We start from the raw sequence: 17,009 nt of genomic DNA, 5'->3' as shown, positions 1-17,009 counted from the left end.
TAATCAACAGCCTATAATCTTTCTACCAATTTCAGGTCTGAAACTGGGTTAATATCGATATGGGGCAGAATGCGGAGAAAAACACATAACAGAAGATCAGACAGTCAGTTTGGTCTCAAACTCTGATCGAGTTCCTCTCCTGGGGGGACTAAAATTCAATCAAAATATTGGTCAGTTCTGATGAATGGATTGGAGTGGGGATGATAGACTTGGGGAATAAGAAATTAGAAGGTTAAGGGGACAAAATTAGAAACTAACAGAAATTAATGGCTGAACTTACTGGACAGTGGATTGATTGATGATAGGGAACTTCAAGTAACTTCAGAACAGTGGTCGTATGAGAAACCCGAACAAATATCATCCACCCAGGCTTCACAGCGCAAGGTGTTGACTGGATCGAACACCAGTCCCTTCCTCCTTTGATCAAACACCAAGGAAACTCCATTAAAGAAGCATGCATGCAACAGCAGCAGTGGTTATTCATAAAATCATGGGCTAAGTCTGTGTCCATGGGTTGCTTTTATAGATGTAAAAACAGAGAACAGAAGCTAGTTACCAAATTATAAGCTTCCAAAATTAGAAGACCCCAATCGGCTTAGCTTGGAGTACAAGACACTACCAGTTCTAATCTGATGTGAAGTTAACTAACTAAACAATTACTAAAAGTTCAAGTAAAAGTAATTACTTAAATTGACCCAAACTAGACCATGACTTAAACTGGACCAATGGTTGGACCAGCTGAACCGTACAAGACATAAAACATAAAATAAAACAACAACCCTGTGAAGCAAAATCGTGGCTGACTAGGCAGCCTTCTTCCTCCTTAAATAAGTCTTTATTTCTACATCATATCCACTTCATCCATCCCAATTTAATTCACTGTGCAACATCATCCTCTTTGTCACCTTCTTTATTTATGGTTGACCCCAGATTTCTAAAATAATCACTTTATGGTATCTCTCTCTCCTCTATTTTCACTATTTTGTTATCCATCTTAGTGTAACTAAAGTTACACACCATATACTCCGTCTTCATTCTACTTATCTTAAAACCTTTTGATTCTAAGGTTGATCTCCATAACTCCAACTTAGCGTTAATCCCTACTTTAGTCTCATTTACCTAAACAATATCATCAGCAAAAAGCATACACCAGGGAACTTCATTTTGAATGTTTCTGGTTAAATCATTCATGCATGATAAGTGCAAATAAATCAGGGCTTAAAGCTGATCCTTGATGTAATTCACTACCTTGCCTTCCCACAGTTCTCGCACTAGTCATCACGCCATCATACATATCTTTAATTATATCCACATTAAACAGATAATTTGTGAAAAATTCGTTCTAGCAAATTATTCAGTCATAATAATTGGGATAAGTAAATTTAAAGATATTCTTTTGATAAACTTGAGCTCTTTCTTCCATCTTCTCCCTCTGTATCTCCGGCACTTTTCCTCTCATATCCATCACTGATCTCAACCCTCGTGTTATACTTCTCTCCGTTGGCCCCATTCTGTTTAGACCGATTGTGTGCCCTGCTTTCTGCCCAAAATCGTCAAGTATATTGAAGCTAATAACATACTCGTGTTGAGTATTTTCTATGGTTTCCAACTGATTGTGCAGAAGCTTGGTGGAGAAGTCAGAATTGGAGAGAAGCAGGAGTATGGGAGGATGGAGAGATGACTGTGAGAGGACTTGCGATTGTTTGGTTCTAAAGCCATTGGTGAGAAGCAAAGTGTTTGGATGAGCCATGGCAACAAGGTTGCCAAGTTTCCTTATGAGTTTTCAGTTGTAGTCAGGAGTCGGCAACGCTCTGTTGCGGCAATCGAGAATGTGTTGAAAAGTATTATGGGCTTCAGTTTCACTCGAAGGTAAATGGGCCTGTTTCTATTCTTGTCATTTTACTCTCCACCCAGCTTCCCCCATTCCCTCCCTTGTCTTTTGTTCTCAAATTTTATTGTTTGTTGTTCTCCTTCATCTATTGAAGTATTGACAAATACAAATTAGAAAACTTCATTTTCTAATATACACGGCATTGGTAGTCGGGTTTCCCCCCCGCAATTTTAAGTTATCCATTTCAATGTGGCATTCATTCCTGTTCTTTTTTGAGATTAACAATGCCTACAAGTAGATGGGTAGATGTTCTTGCTGATGATTCTGAGCTCAAATTACGTCTATGCTCTCAATGAGAGTGATTTGTCAGTCTTGATTTGTCTGTACATCTTCTAGATCAATAGCAGATTCACAATTGGTTTTTGCTCTTCTTTAATCTCAAATATAATATTTGTTTGAATGATTAAAGAATTAAAATTATTAAAAAAAAATGCAATTAACAGATTTAACTTGAATTGTCCATACAGTTCACTAAAACTACTTGCAACTACCTCAGTTTCAAGTGAACTACAAAAAAGGGCTTACCCAGTGCTTGAGGCTCCCGCCACTGCAGGGTCTGGGGAGGGTCATAATGTATGCAGCCTTACCCCCGCTTCGCAGATAGGCTGTTTCCCGAATCGAACCCATGACCACTAGGTCGCAATGATAGTTTCAAGTGAACTACCATGAGTATTAATTCATATTTAAATTTATATATCATTTTTATGTTATCGGAATATGATAGATGATTGTTAAAAAATAGGTGAAATAATTATTAAAAATGAACATCCAAATTTTTTACAGGTAAACAAATAATTCCTTTATTAATCCAAATTATTTTATAGTCCAGTTTTTTACTTGGACCAAATTCTTAAATTGGTAAAACGAATTATTCCAAATTATTTCTGAATTCGAATTTGTCAACTATGGTCATAACTGGCCGGATTCTAATAGAACCGACACAGTTGACCTCTTGTTGGTTGGCGTGCAGACTACAGAGACAATGAAGCAACTTGCTGGTATTGGTTTTAGATTCTCTCTTATTGACAGTGACCCTTTAATGATTTTGTTGTTTCTAAACTTATCAATTCTGTAGGGGGAGAGTTTCCTGTTATTTCAGGTTGTATTAATTATTTGTGTCAACCATTCACTTTAACAGAGTGTTAATTTGTTGGTCGCTTGCTTAAGTATAATATTTGGCTTTCAGGAATCATTGGTTTTGCAGCCTTTGAGAGTAATGGTTATAGAAGATATGATTTATTTGATACATGTTGGAGGACTTGCTGAGTTTGTAGAGTCAAGCCTAAACTCAGAGATAAAAATTCACTTTGTAGATCTTCAACAGGATCCTCCAAAGGTTGTTTCTTGTTAAAGGTTTTCATCTTTTTATGGATCTTGATGTTGATTTATTCACATGGCATCACCTTCTTCTGTAAGGTAAGAATTTCTTTCCATCTTTAGTGCAGATGGTGATACAGACAGAGCAAAATTTGGTAGCAACAGAACTTAAAGAAATCCAGAAGTTCTTCTTGTCAGTATTTTCTGTTGATGGAACAAACAAAGACCTCTTGCCATGTGCCAGGGAAGTTCATCCGGTGGACGGTAAATCACCAGTTGGTGGTGTCATTGCTTCTCAATGTTCTGAGTTCATCGATCTCAGTGACTGCATGCAAGACACACACGTCACTGTGCCAACCCTAAATGGGTAATTTCTCTCTTTACCATGTCACTCATAACATTTATGACTAGTGATACAAAATTGACCTAACCACCCATACACATACATATGTTGATTGTGGGGATATAATACACGATTGTGTATCTTGCCTGGATTGGCCAAGAAAACTAGGAAGATTATTTTCTCAGGGTAAGTTAAGTTGGTTGCTAATTTATCTCCTTCTATTGAAATCATGGGAACTTCTTTTCTGATCCAGTATGACTGCATATGCCTGTCTAATTTATACCAAGTACTAATTTTTATGTACCATGTCCATTGTCAATGTGGAAATTGTAAAAACCATCTTCCCATGTGTAAAGTGTTTATGGTGTCGGGCCATCAGCAGGGGTGTTTTTGTCCGTGAGTTTATATTTTGTCCATCATTGCAATTTGTACAATCTATTATTATAAAAGGTTCCCTCACCCACGATTAGAGAGTATTCCAGTTCTCTCTAATCGTGGAGTGTTGTTCTCTCTATTCTCTCTTCTTCTACTTTTCCTCTTCCTTTCTTGCATGTGTAGGTACTGATCTCAAGTTCTAATACTGTCACATGGTATTAGAGAATTGATTTCAATACCTCTTGTTCTTTTTTCATATTTGTTTTGAGTGCTTGTTAGGGGTTTCTCTATCTTCTGGTGTGCAGCCACCTATGCTGTTTTTTCTTTGGTTGAACCCTAGTTTTTTGAACATGCACAACTAGGATTTCATCAAGTACAACTACTGTGATTACTGGAGGATTATGGTTTACATTCTATTAAAATAAATACATCCTTTTCCTAGAGTTAAGATACCTCATTTGGTCCATTGGGAGGCAACATGTCGTACCCTGAGGTATCTTAAGCGTGTGCTAAGAAAAAATTTATTTATCGTTGTCATGGTCACACCAATATCATTGGTTATTCTGATGCAGACCCGATGGTAATCGATGATCTACTACAGGAAGTCAGGAACTGTACGTTTGTTGGAGGTAATCTTGTCATAATTAAAAAAATTGTCGAGATCTCAACCTGGTCGAGACAAAATCTCACATGAGTTCTTAGTTTGACATAGTTTCGGTCGAGTTTAACGAAATTTCGGCGAGATTTCGGTACTCTTTGTACCGTCTCGCTGAGATGCTAGAAATCCCATTATAAATAGGCAGGGTCTCGACCCTTAGTTCGGAATTTCGAACATTTCTCCCCAATTTGGTGGGTTTGGACCTATAGAAGTGGGAACAAGCTTGGATCTTGATTTTCTTTGCCACATCACCACTCAATACTACTGGGATACACTACTGGGGGTTGCCACATCACTACGAAGAGATTGATTGCTGCTTACTATGGAAGATTTGGGTACATTCAACTATTTCAGGTAAAGTTACTATTCGCAAAAAATATTTTTTTTGAAAAAATAATGACAAATACTTGTTGTATGGGAGTAGATTTTCTTATTTGTTAGATACCGGAGGTCAATCTATGGCCTCGATTTTTTTTTTTGGTAAAAAAAGTTGATTTTCCTACAACATATATGTGAAAAAATAGAGTTAATATAAACTGGATGGGGCTCATTTATATATATGTTAATCATCGTTGGCCAATTTACAGCCTCACGGTGTCAGAAATTATTTTCAGTAGGTAAATAATTATTTTTAATTTCCAAAATTATGAAACATATTTAAAAACCTCAAAAAAATAGGGAAAAATAAGGAAAATATTCTGTTTTGTTTAGAAATCATAAAGTAAATTTATGGTACAGAAATTGAAGTGCATATGAGGCTTCAAATGCTGTACCATATTTGGTTTTCTTGTATTAGGCCATATTTTATTGAAAGAAAATTCTGAAAATTATTTTTAATTATGAAAAAAATATGAGGATTAGAGGAAAAATAATGAGTGCCTACATAGTTGTTTTAGTGGTCTCAATTTGATGTTTCTTAGTTAATAATGGCTTCTTTTTTTTCTTTATGCAACAATAAGGAGGTAAGATAATGGCTGACAGGGATGACGACGGGGGAGGCGATAGGGGAAGAGGCAGGAGAGGAGGTAGGGGAGGTGATAGGACAGCTGTTGCATGGCTGCATGGTACTCCTTTTGGTGACAAATGATAAACACGATGCAACTATTGTCACAAGACGATTATGTCAGGTGGGGCCACAAGACTGAGACAACATTTGGCTGGGAATGCCACAGATGTGATGGCATGCACCATGGTATTTGTGGAGATTGCTAGGGCCATAGCTGAAAGCATGAGGGTACGGCAGAGGAGGAAAATAGAAAGGGAGAAGGCAAGGATAACATTTGAGGAGGCAGTTCATGCGACTTGCCCAGACCTAGTACAAGGGGATTATGATAGTGATGATGACAGTGATGACCCTGTGTATGGGCCTGATGATGTGGAGTGTAAACAGCTTTGATATGAATGCTTGAGTGATTAGAATCGATCACCCAAGCCCCTTTATTTATAATAACTTGAAGTAAATCTGATCAAAGTACAAATAGGAATAATAACACCTCAGTCCTAGTCCTACTAGGAATTCCTAATACAACTAGGAATGCCAGAATAGGACTCGGCTGAGGGTAAAACAATATAAATAAAATAAAAGAAAAGAATCTAATCTGACTAGTACTACTCCTAACATGACTAGGACAAATCCTAATCAGCTAGGACTAGTAGGACTAATCCTAATCAGCTAGGACTAGTAGGACTAATCCTAATCAAACTAGGACTGCTTACCCCAATCGTGTAAGCAGCCTATTTCAACGCTCCCCCTCAAGTTGGAGCAAAGATGTCGATCATGCCCAACTTGACTAGGTTGGGATGAAACAATTTTCCAGGCAATCCCTTGGTGAAGATAACAGCAAGTTGATCCGCAGATGTCACAAAGGGAATACAAATCAGCCCAGCTTCTAACTTCTCTTTGATGAAATGCCTATCCACCTCAACATGCTTGGTACGATCATGCTGTACCGGGTTGTGTGCTATGCTGATGGCAGCCTTGTTGTCGCAGTACAGCATCATAGGAAGACGAATAGGAACACCAAGATCTTGTAGCAAACCTTTAAGCCATAGTAACTCACAAATACCTTGTGCCATAGCTCGAAACTGCTCGGCACTAGAACGAGCAACCACATTTTGCTTCTGCTCGCCATGTGACAAGATTTCCACCTACAAAGGAGCAATACTCGAAATAGACTTCCGATCTGTAGAACCAGCCCAATCGGCATCGGTGTATGCTTCTATCCGTAGATGACCATGAGTAGACAAAAGAATTCCTTTTCCAGGAGCTGACTTCAAATAGTGCAAGATACGAAGAACAACCTCCATATGAGAAGAGTAGGGATCATGCATAAACTGGCTCACAGTACTCACGGCGACAGCAATGTCAGGATGCGTGTGTGAAAGATAAATCAGCCTCCCTACAAGTCTTTGGTACAGGCCTTTATCAACAGGTTCACCCTCTTTCTCCTTGAGTCGAACAGTAGGGTCCATAGGAGTATCTGAAGGATGATAGCCTTGCAACCCGGTCTCAGCTAATAAGTCTAGGACATACTTCCTTTGGGAGAGAAAAATGCCTTTAGAAGATCTGGATAATTCAATCCCAAGAAAGTATCATAGTTTCCCTAGATCTTTAATCTCAAATTCTTGTCCAAGGAAGGTCTTCATCCGTCTGATCTCATCACCATCATTGCCAGTAACCACTATATCATCAACGTAGACTATAAGAACAGTGAGTTTTTCACCAACCCTCTTTATAAAGAGTGTGTGATCAGCATTACTTTGCTTATAGCCCACAGAAATCATGGCCTTGTGGAACCGGCCAAACCATGCTCGAGGTGACTGCTTCAGACCATAAAGTGCATGCTTCAGTCTGCATACTTTTCCTTGGTTTCTGTCATAAGAGAACCCTGGTGGAATGTCCATATACACCTCCTCATCTAGTGTTCCATTTAGGAAGGCATTTTTTTACATCTAACTGCTGCAAATCCCATCCAAGGTTGATTACACAAGATAATAACACACGAACAGTATTTAACTTTGCAACAGGTGCAAAAGTTTCTTGGTAATCAATGCCGTATGTCTGAGTGAACCCCTTGGCCACGAGTCGTGCCTTATGCCTATCCACAATGCCATCCACCTTCTGTTTCACCACAAACACCCATTTACATCCAACGGGTTTCTTCCCAGGTGGAAGAACCACAAGCTCCCATGTGTAATTTTTCTTCAAGGCATCCATTTCTTCCATCATAGCTGCCTTTCACTTTCCGTCTGATAAAGCTTCCTGCCAATTGTTAGGAATACGAACAGAAGAAAGAGAGGAAACAATGGCACGAAAGGATGGGGAAAGGGAATCATTAGAAACAATATGAGATATGGGATGCTGAGTGCAAGTTTTGACACCTTTGCGAAGAGAAATAGGTAAGTCAGGATCATTACCAGTTGGAGAGGCAGGTTCTGGATCTGGGTTCGGCAATTGGATGGGTATTAGAGCAACAGTTGATTGAACCTGCTTATGTTTCCTTGCATAGGTCTTCACATTATTGGCATCAATCCTCCTCTGAAATTTACTAATAGTCCTCTGGATAGGAGTCTGGACCGGGGTAGATTGCTCCCCCTGAATAGAAATGGTCTCCCCCTGTATAGGAACCTCTCCCCCTTACTCAGGGGGAGTACTAGGGGCAGGCCGAACTGGTTCAGACTCATGGTAAATAGACTGAAGTGGAGGTGGAGAGTCAATAGTCAACACATCTTCACTAACACTCTCCCCCTGAAGAGGTGGGGACACATAATATGGAACATTTTCATGAAAGACAACATCCATGCTGGCAAGTCCTGTGGGATGGAGGGTAGTAACATTTGTACCCCTTTTGGGTAGCAGAGTAACCCAAGAAAATGCAGCGGAGGCTATGTGGGTTAAGTTTACTAGGGGACCTTGTATCCCTAGCATAACAAACGCAGCCAAACACCTTAGGTGGGACTATAAAGGAAAAAGAGCCAAGTAATAGCTCAATAGGGGCTTTTGAAAGAAGAACCCGACTGGGCAGCCTATTAATTAAATAGGCTGCAGTAAGGATAGCATCCCCCCAATAAAGGGAAGGGACATTGCGAGCAAACATAAGGGCCCTAGCCACCTCCAGGAGGTGGTGGTTTTTTTTCTCAGCCACACCATTTTGGGCTGGAGTGTCGACACAACTGGTCTGATGGAGGATTCCATGTGTAGCAAGGTATTTTTGGAACTGACTGTCCATATACTCTTTCCCATTGTCACTCCTCAAAATTTGAAGAGTGGCACTAAACTGGGTCTTAATCAGTTGATGAAAGTGTTGAAAACATAAAAAAACTTCACTCTTTGTGTGCATAAGGTATACCCAAGTGAACCTAGAATAGCAGTCAATGAAAGTGACATACCACCGATGGCCAGTCAGGGAAGCTTTCCTACTAGGCCCCCACACATCAGTATGAACAATATGAAATAAGGAAGAGGATATTTTATTAGAAATAGGATAAGTTGAACGCGTCTATTTAGCCATGACACAAGGCTCACAAAAAAATTCTTCCTTATTACAGTCTTTAACTAATGCTGGAAATAAATTTGATAAAGTACCTAAGGGGGGATGGCCTAGTCTAGACTGCCATTTATGTAAATCAGAAGAGAAAGATGCCAAAGGTAAAGCCTGAGTAGGATCGCCATCAAGCAGGTACAATCCGCCATGCACTTTACCCGATCTAATCGTCTTCCCCGAGTCTAGTTCCTGAAAAACGCAGTGAGTGGGAAGAAAGGTCACTTTACAATTCAGGGATTTAGTGATACTGCTAATGGAAAGAAGGTTAGTTGTAAATTTGGGAATATGCAACACAGATGACAGTGTAAGGGAAGGAGAACAACCAATGGATCCTTTCCCTGAGATGGAGGAGAGGGACCCATCAGCAATTTTGACTTTATCCTTACCAGAGGCAGGAGAATATGCACTAAAAAGGCTAGAAGAACCTGTCATGTGATCAGTAGCACCGGAGTCTATGATCCATGGAGTGGATACTACTGAAGCACAATGACTAGCAAAAGAAATACCTGTACGGGCAAAGAAGGAACCTGAATTGGCAACAGACGTAGTAGAGGTAGTTGATGTGTTCAACATACGACGCAAAGCCTGGAGTTCTTCCTGGGAGAAACCAATGTCAGCAGTGGGAGTTGGAGCTACACTTTCAGTATGATTGGCTTTGCTTTTAGACTTAGCACGACCACGTTTGGCCTCAAAATCAGCTGGCTTCCCATGTAATTTCCAACCTTGAGCCTTAGTGTGATATGGTTTGTGCCAATGCTCACACTTAACAAGCTCTTTGGTAGTAGTAGTGGAAGCAGCAACACTATCAGAAGAAGCAACAGGATTGGGACCAGTAGTGTGTAAGGCTGATCTCTCAACTTTAGGAGTCATCATCATGGCAGCCCTTCGTGTCTCTTCACTGTGAACATAAGAAAAAGTCTCCTCTAAAGTGGGGAAAGGAACCCGTCTAAGGACTTGCACCCGAATAGGGTCATAGTCATCATTGAGGCCAGCCAAAAAATCATAGACACGGAATTGGTCTACATAGGTGTGGTAGGCAGTAATATCAGCAGTAGTAGTAGGCCGGAATCGAGCATAATGATCCAATTGCTGCCATAAACACTTGAGGGCAGCATAGAATTCAGTAACAGTCTAACAGACATCTCCTTCTGAGTAGTGGTTTGGAGTGTCTTCTTGATTTCATAAACCTGAGCACCACTTCCTGATTGACCATAAGTTCCCTTGACAGCAGTCCATATCTGAGTAGCAGTGTCAAGGAGGAGATATTGATTGGATAGATCAGTGGTCATAGAATTTAAAACAAATGACATCACCATAGCATCGTTCGCAGCCCATTTAGTACGGGCAGCACCTTCTTCAGCTGGTTGTTTGGTGGTGCCAGTAAGATGGCCAGTGAATCCCCTACCAGCCACAGTCAAGGATAGTGATATGGCCCAGATTAAATAATTCGTACCATCAAGCTTGATGGCAGCAGCATAGGGAAGGAAGTCATTCCTAGTCTGACCATCCCCTCTAGAAGTAGCAGTAGTTGTCTCTGAATCTCCCATAGTTCAGGTAGAAACCGATACACAAATTTGAAAAAAAACAAATCTTCAAAAAACTGAATCAGATCTGAAGTATGGATTTTGAAGTGGCAGCAATTGCAGCCGTCAGAATAGGCTGAAACATGGATCGAATGCCCTGCAAGTGGTGGAGAATAAGCCTGCAAAAAATCAGAAAATTTTGATGATGCAATAAGAAACCCCAATAGGGCTGGTTACAGTATTGAGTGAAACCCTGGGTTTTGAAACTGTCTGAGTTTCAGCCGTCAGAACAGGCTGAAACAAGGATCGAGTATCTCCCTTGTCGTGGAGAAGATTCCCTCCAAAAATTGGCCCCTTTGGATGAGCCAATAAAAAGCCCTAAATTTAAAAAAAAATTTAGGTATATCTGAATGTAGGTAATTGCAGGTTCGAATCAGATGTGGATTGGATTCAGATCTGCAGTCTGAAATATATAAGGTGTAGATCAGCAAGTGCAGGGATCAATCTCCAAAAATAGAAATCCAGCTTGAATAATGTAGTAGCTTGATCTCGAAGGGTTGGAGGAAATTTGCGGCGGTTTCAAATCACACCAGTGTTTGTATAATCTTCAGTGAGGTGTCATTGAGGGCAGCAGCTAATTCTTCATTGAATCACCTCAAAGATGCTGCCCTGAATGAAATAGAGAGTTGGAGAAGAAGGAAACCAGTAGCCGAGAGAGTTGGAGAAGAAAACCAGAAAAAATGGAGGGGAGGCTGCTCTTCGATCGAGAGATGGCTCGATACCATGTAAACAGCTTTGATATGAATGCTTGAGTGATTAGAATCGATCACCCAAGCCCCTTTATTTATAATAACTTGAAGTAAATCTGATCAAAGTACAAATAGGAATAATAACACCTCAGTCCTAGTCCTACTATGAATTCCTAATACAACTAGGAATGCCAGAATAGGACTCGGCTGAGGGTAAAACAATAAAAATAAAATAAAAGAAAAGAATCTAATCTGACTAGTACTACTCCTAACATGACTAGGACAAATCCTAATCAGCTAGGACTAGTAGGACTAATCCTAATCAAACTAGGACTGCTTACCCCAATGGTGTAAGCAACCTATTTCAACATGGAGACAAAGGCAGAGGCTAGAGATTTTAGGCGGGCACAGGCAATGAGCAAAGCCACCTTCCATGAGGAGCAGGGTAGACACAGAAGAGGAGCTGGTCCGTCTGGTAGGCAGCCTTTATTTCCCCTCAGGAGATTTTAGAGTAGTAGGGCAGTTCCACCTCCACCTCCACCTCTTGTTCCAGTGGTCCCACCACGAGTGTACCCTGTACTACATCAGGATCCCGACATCTACTAGAAAAAGGCAACAACTAGCATAGAATTAAGGAGATGTGAGGTAATATGAAGGGAATGGTTGGGGAGGCTATGTCTAAGTGGTTGCTATTCCACAGCATTCCCAACAAACGTCATTACGGGGCCCTATTACCAGACGGTGCTAGATGCGGTTGCTGAGGTTGGGTCAGGGGTCAAGGGGCCCACTGCATATGAGGTGATGAATGTATATTTGCCTTAGCAGAAAAAGAGCTCCAAGACTATATAAATGAGCTGAGGGTGATGTGGGAACACTACGGGGTCATGATTGTGTGATGGTTGGATTGGGCCCACAAGAAAGTCCATCAACTTTATGGTTATTTGTGATAAGAGGACAGTATTCGTCAAATCTGTGGATGCATCCAAGGAGAGAAAGGATGCAATATATATTCATAAGTTGTTAAAGGAAACGCTTGGGGATGTGGAAGTGGAGAATGTTGTCCAGATTGTGACGGACAACGGAAGCAACTTCAAGAAGATTGGTCAGATGTTGATGGATAACAGTAAGCACCGGCTCTTTTGGACCCCTTGTGTAGTCCATTGCATTGACTTGATGTTGACAGACATGGGGAAGGTAAAAATTGGTGCAGAGTGTTGTTGAGAGAGCTAGACAAGTGAGCACCTTCGTTTATACCATGGGTTTGCATTGAACATTCTCAGGGAGAAGTGTGGTGGGGACTTGGTTAGGCCCGGAATCACCATATTCGCCATAAACTATATTGCATTAAAGAGCTTGAGACAAAGAAGGCTGGACTTAGATCTATGTTTACATCTGAAGAATGGTTTGGGTGGAGGGAGTCGAGTTCCCTTGGTGGTGGGCTTGCACAAGCAACCAATGTGTCTGAGGAGTTTTGGATCCAGTTGGGTAAGGTGGTAAAAGTGTTAGGCCCAGTTGTCTTGGTTCTAAGGATGGTGGACTCTTCTTTCAAGCTCACCATGCCACAATTGTATTCTGATGTAGACATGATGAAAGATGGAGTCTACAATGTGCTGCCACGTGGCAGTAGGAACTTCTTGAAGATTATTAAGGACCGTTGGGAGCTTCAACTTATGCATCTACTATATAAGGTTGGTGAGTATTTAATTTATGTGTTTAATTCACATTACATTTTATTATTCATAGAATATGTAAAACATTGACAATATCTATATTTCAATTTTCAGCATACTACCTAAACCCCAAGTATCAATATAGCCATAGACTTGGGATGAATTCAGACCTTATAGAAGCAATGAAGACATTGGTTGTAAAGTTGGAGTTAAATAAAACCTAATAGGCTGTTTGCAACAATGAGGTGAGTTGTGTAGTTCTTTATGAGTTATAAGTAATTACTCAGAGTGGATTCCTAACATGTACAATTTTTCAAGTGGGTATAGATCAAAAGTTTCAGGGATCGAATGGGGAGTTTTGGAACCCCCACCTCAGAGGTTGGCTGAAATTGTGGTGATGCTGGTAAGCAATTGAGTAGTATATTCTCTTACTTACGTATTTAAAGTTATGAAATGCAAATAAAATGTGTTCTTATTGTAATGTAGTTGAATGGTGGGTGTTGTATGGGGAGTTTAGCAGAAATATGAGGAGGATAGCAATCAAGGTCCTATCCCAGACATGTTCCACCTCCGGATCTGAGTGAAACTAGAGTATGTTTTCGCTCATCCACTCAAAGCGGTGCAACCGATTAGGTTCCCAACGTTTGGCTGACTTGGTGTATGTGCACTATAATGAGGTTGAAGATGCAACAAATAAGCTTGGGTATGGAGAATGACACTTCCCAGATCGAGCTCATCGACATTTTCTAGATCGAGTCAGATGATGAGGATCCCTTGGTGGAGTGGGTGAGGGATAGAGGTGAGTCGGTGATGGATCAGGCTGGGGATAGGCCTGATCTCCATATAACCAGTGATATGGGTGTTGATGTGGACGAGTACATGGCTATAGAGGGTTGGATACGCTCATAGACACCCCAATCGTTCGAAGCCACACCTGGCATGGATGATGAGGAGGACCTTGACTGGTCCACTTCCTCAGGTGGTCAGACTCAGATTTGCATACCGTCACCGTCTACTCATGGAGGTGATGGAGACAATGGCAATGATAGTGGCGGCAACAACGATGATGGTGGTGATGATGATAAATATGGAGGACTTTGAGAGGAGTATGACCAGGCAGAGGAAATGTAGGAGCCACAGCATGAGCCGGTTCGATTCACTTGGGAGACCTACTTTGATCATACCACATAGGATACAGACCACAGAGCATGTCTAGCCACTTGTGCAAGCTACACGAGAGGGAATCGTCATCAGTTCGGAGCAAATGAGTAGGCTGATTATATGGACATTTGATAGTTTGTCTAGCACTTTGGGAGGGATGTATAGGGGACAACAGAGGAAGTGGGCATTGGCTTGCCTAGAGAACCCCATCTCAGAGTACAGTCCATATAGGCATTTCATTGGCGTTGGGGAGCATTCATCTTCTTAATCCGTTCCAGTTTTGAGTATGACTCTTACTCACAGTCACAAGGACATACTGGATCTTCCTTTGTCGACAATTTCTTCTCCTACCCAACCCACCAGCCATACATGCATCCATACCCATCTTATGAAATTGGTTCAATGGCTGGTTCTTCACATTTCGGTGATCTATACCCTAGGATAGGTTACATCCAGTATGTAGATGAGACCATTTACAGGGCAGCTGTGGAGGACTACTCTCGTTTCTTCTCGAACACTATAATGTGGCATTCATATGTCCTGCAAACGGAGGACAATGTACATCGGGTCCATCGGACCATGAGTGGACTCGATCCAGCACATCATAGTTCATATCAGTAGGCAGTCATAGACTTATAGTATTGTATTGTTGGGACTTGGAAGGCTAGGGTGTCTATGAGTTATGTATTGTTCACTATACTTGGGTTGAGTGCCTATGTAATATGCATTGTTCATTGTACTTTGTAGTAGAAACTTTAAATCTTTAACTATTTCTTAAATAATTATTCAATATTATGTGTCTTCATCTATTCTTGCATAATTTACCTAGTTTACTTACCGATTATGTCTTGTAGCACTCAAACAATGTGTAGAATAGCCATTCTTACATAAGGGTTTGACGTTTACTGCCAACCATGGGTGCAAATCCAATTCACCAAATTGGGTTTTTTTTTTTTTTAATAATTTGAAGATTTAAATATGTTTATTAAGCCTAAAACAAGCTTCCCTTAAAGTTTCGGAGCCAAATATGGGTATTTGCCCACCAAAACATCAAACCGAAAAAAAATATACAGTCTTGCCGAGATCTCGGCGAGGTCTCGAGATCTTGGTTGTCTCAACCTGGTTGGGACACCGTGTTGAGACAAGTTTTTTAACCTTGAATCTTGTTACATGGAGGAGTAAAAGCAAATTACAATAGCTCAATCTAATGCTGAGGCTGAGTATAGAGCTATGACTCATATTGCTACTAAATTAATGTGGCTAAAATCCTTTGTTCAGAGCTTGGTTTCCCAGTTAGTGGGCCTCTATGGAAATGTTATGTGATAATCAGACAACCATTATTATTGCTAGTAATTTTGTCTTCCATGAGAGAAACAAACATATTGAAATGGACTATCATTTTGTCCGGAATGCAGTGATGAAGTTGATTTCTTCTCTGTTTGTGAAATTTGGTGATAAACTTGGAGATTGATGATTGAGAGGAATGATTAGACTGACGAAATGACAGCCCTATTCTATTTATGATAAGTGACATATAATTACAAGTACAATAATGCCCCTATGGACAGATTTACCCTTATACCCATATTACACCCAATATTACAACACTCCCTTAAGCTGGTGTATAGATGTCACACATGCCCAACTTGCATACAATAGGATGAAACAACTTACTACTTAACCCCTTTGTGAAAAATCTGCTACCTGATCTCCTGATTTTACAAAGGCAATACAAATCAGCCCTTGATCTAACTTTTCTTTGATGAAATGATGATCTATCTCCACATGCTTGGTGCGATCGTGCTGGATTGGATTGTGAGCAATACTAATCGCAGACTTGCTGTCCCAATAAAGCATCATAGGAAGGGAAACATGAAGGTCCAGGCCTTTTAAGCGATCTTGAAGCCACATCAACTCATAGATGCCATGAGACATGGCACAAAATTCAGCTTCAGCATTGGACCGAGCAACAATTGCTTGCTTCTTACTCCTCCAAGTAACTGGGTTGCCTCCCACAAAAGTTCCATAACCGATGGTAGATCGCCGATCATCTAGAGAGCTGGCCCAATCAGCATTGATAAAGCCCTTAACTCGTAAATGGCCATTAAAAGAGAGGAGGACTCCCTTTCCTGGTGCAGACTTCAAGTAGTGCAAGATCCGAAATGCAACTTCTAAGTGCGGGGAGTAGGGATCAAGAATATACTAGCTTACCAGACTAACAACAAAGGCAATGTTAGGACAAGTGTGAGATAGGTAAATCAGCTTTCCAACCAATCTTTGATATTGTCCCTTATCCACTGGATCACCAGTCTTACTAGTGAGATGAACATTCGCTTCAAGAGGAGTATCTGAAGGTCTACAACCCAACATCCCAGTCTCAGATAGAATGTCAAGGGTATATTTTTGTTGAGATAGAAAGATACCCTTGGTAGAGTGGACAACCTCAATACCAAGAAAGTATCGCAACTTACCTAGGTCCTTGATCTCAAACTCTTGACCAAGGTAAGTCTTTAGGCGAGAAATTTCCTCCGTGTCACTCCCAGTGACAACGACAACAATGTCATCAACGTACATAGCAATCTTGGAACTAGTAGAGGCAGAGAACTCATAACAATCGAAGGAGAGATGAGGCCGTGAAGGGATCGATGATCATCACAAATGATGTAGAGGAGATATCAGATGAGTATTTGATTTGTTTGGACCAGAAAAAGTCCACCAGGAGTGGTCGGTGGTACTAAGCAAGATGGGTTGAATCATATATCAAATCCAAGATCTCGA

The 17,009-nt window shown here is 40.7% G+C and overlaps 1 protein-coding gene across 1 annotated transcript in view; it reads left to right on the top strand.

Moving 5' to 3' along the window:
- Positions 1-17,009, top strand: part of LOC122646674 — a 38,159-nt gene that overhangs the window by 3,799 nt on the left and 17,351 nt on the right. Inside the window, exons 3-4 of the mRNA XM_043840265.1 lie at positions 3,078-3,227; positions 3,337-3,575. Coding sequence (XP_043696200.1) covers positions 3,078-3,227; positions 3,337-3,575 — 389 coding nt within the window. The remainder of the gene's footprint in view (positions 1-3,077; positions 3,228-3,336; positions 3,576-17,009) is intronic.

This window comes from Telopea speciosissima, chromosome 11 (assembly GCF_018873765.1).
Source record: "Telopea speciosissima isolate NSW1024214 ecotype Mountain lineage chromosome 11, Tspe_v1, whole genome shotgun sequence".
Classification (NCBI taxonomy): domain Eukaryota; kingdom Viridiplantae; phylum Streptophyta; class Magnoliopsida; order Proteales; family Proteaceae; genus Telopea; species Telopea speciosissima.
This window is presented reverse-complemented; position numbering and strand designations above follow the sequence as displayed.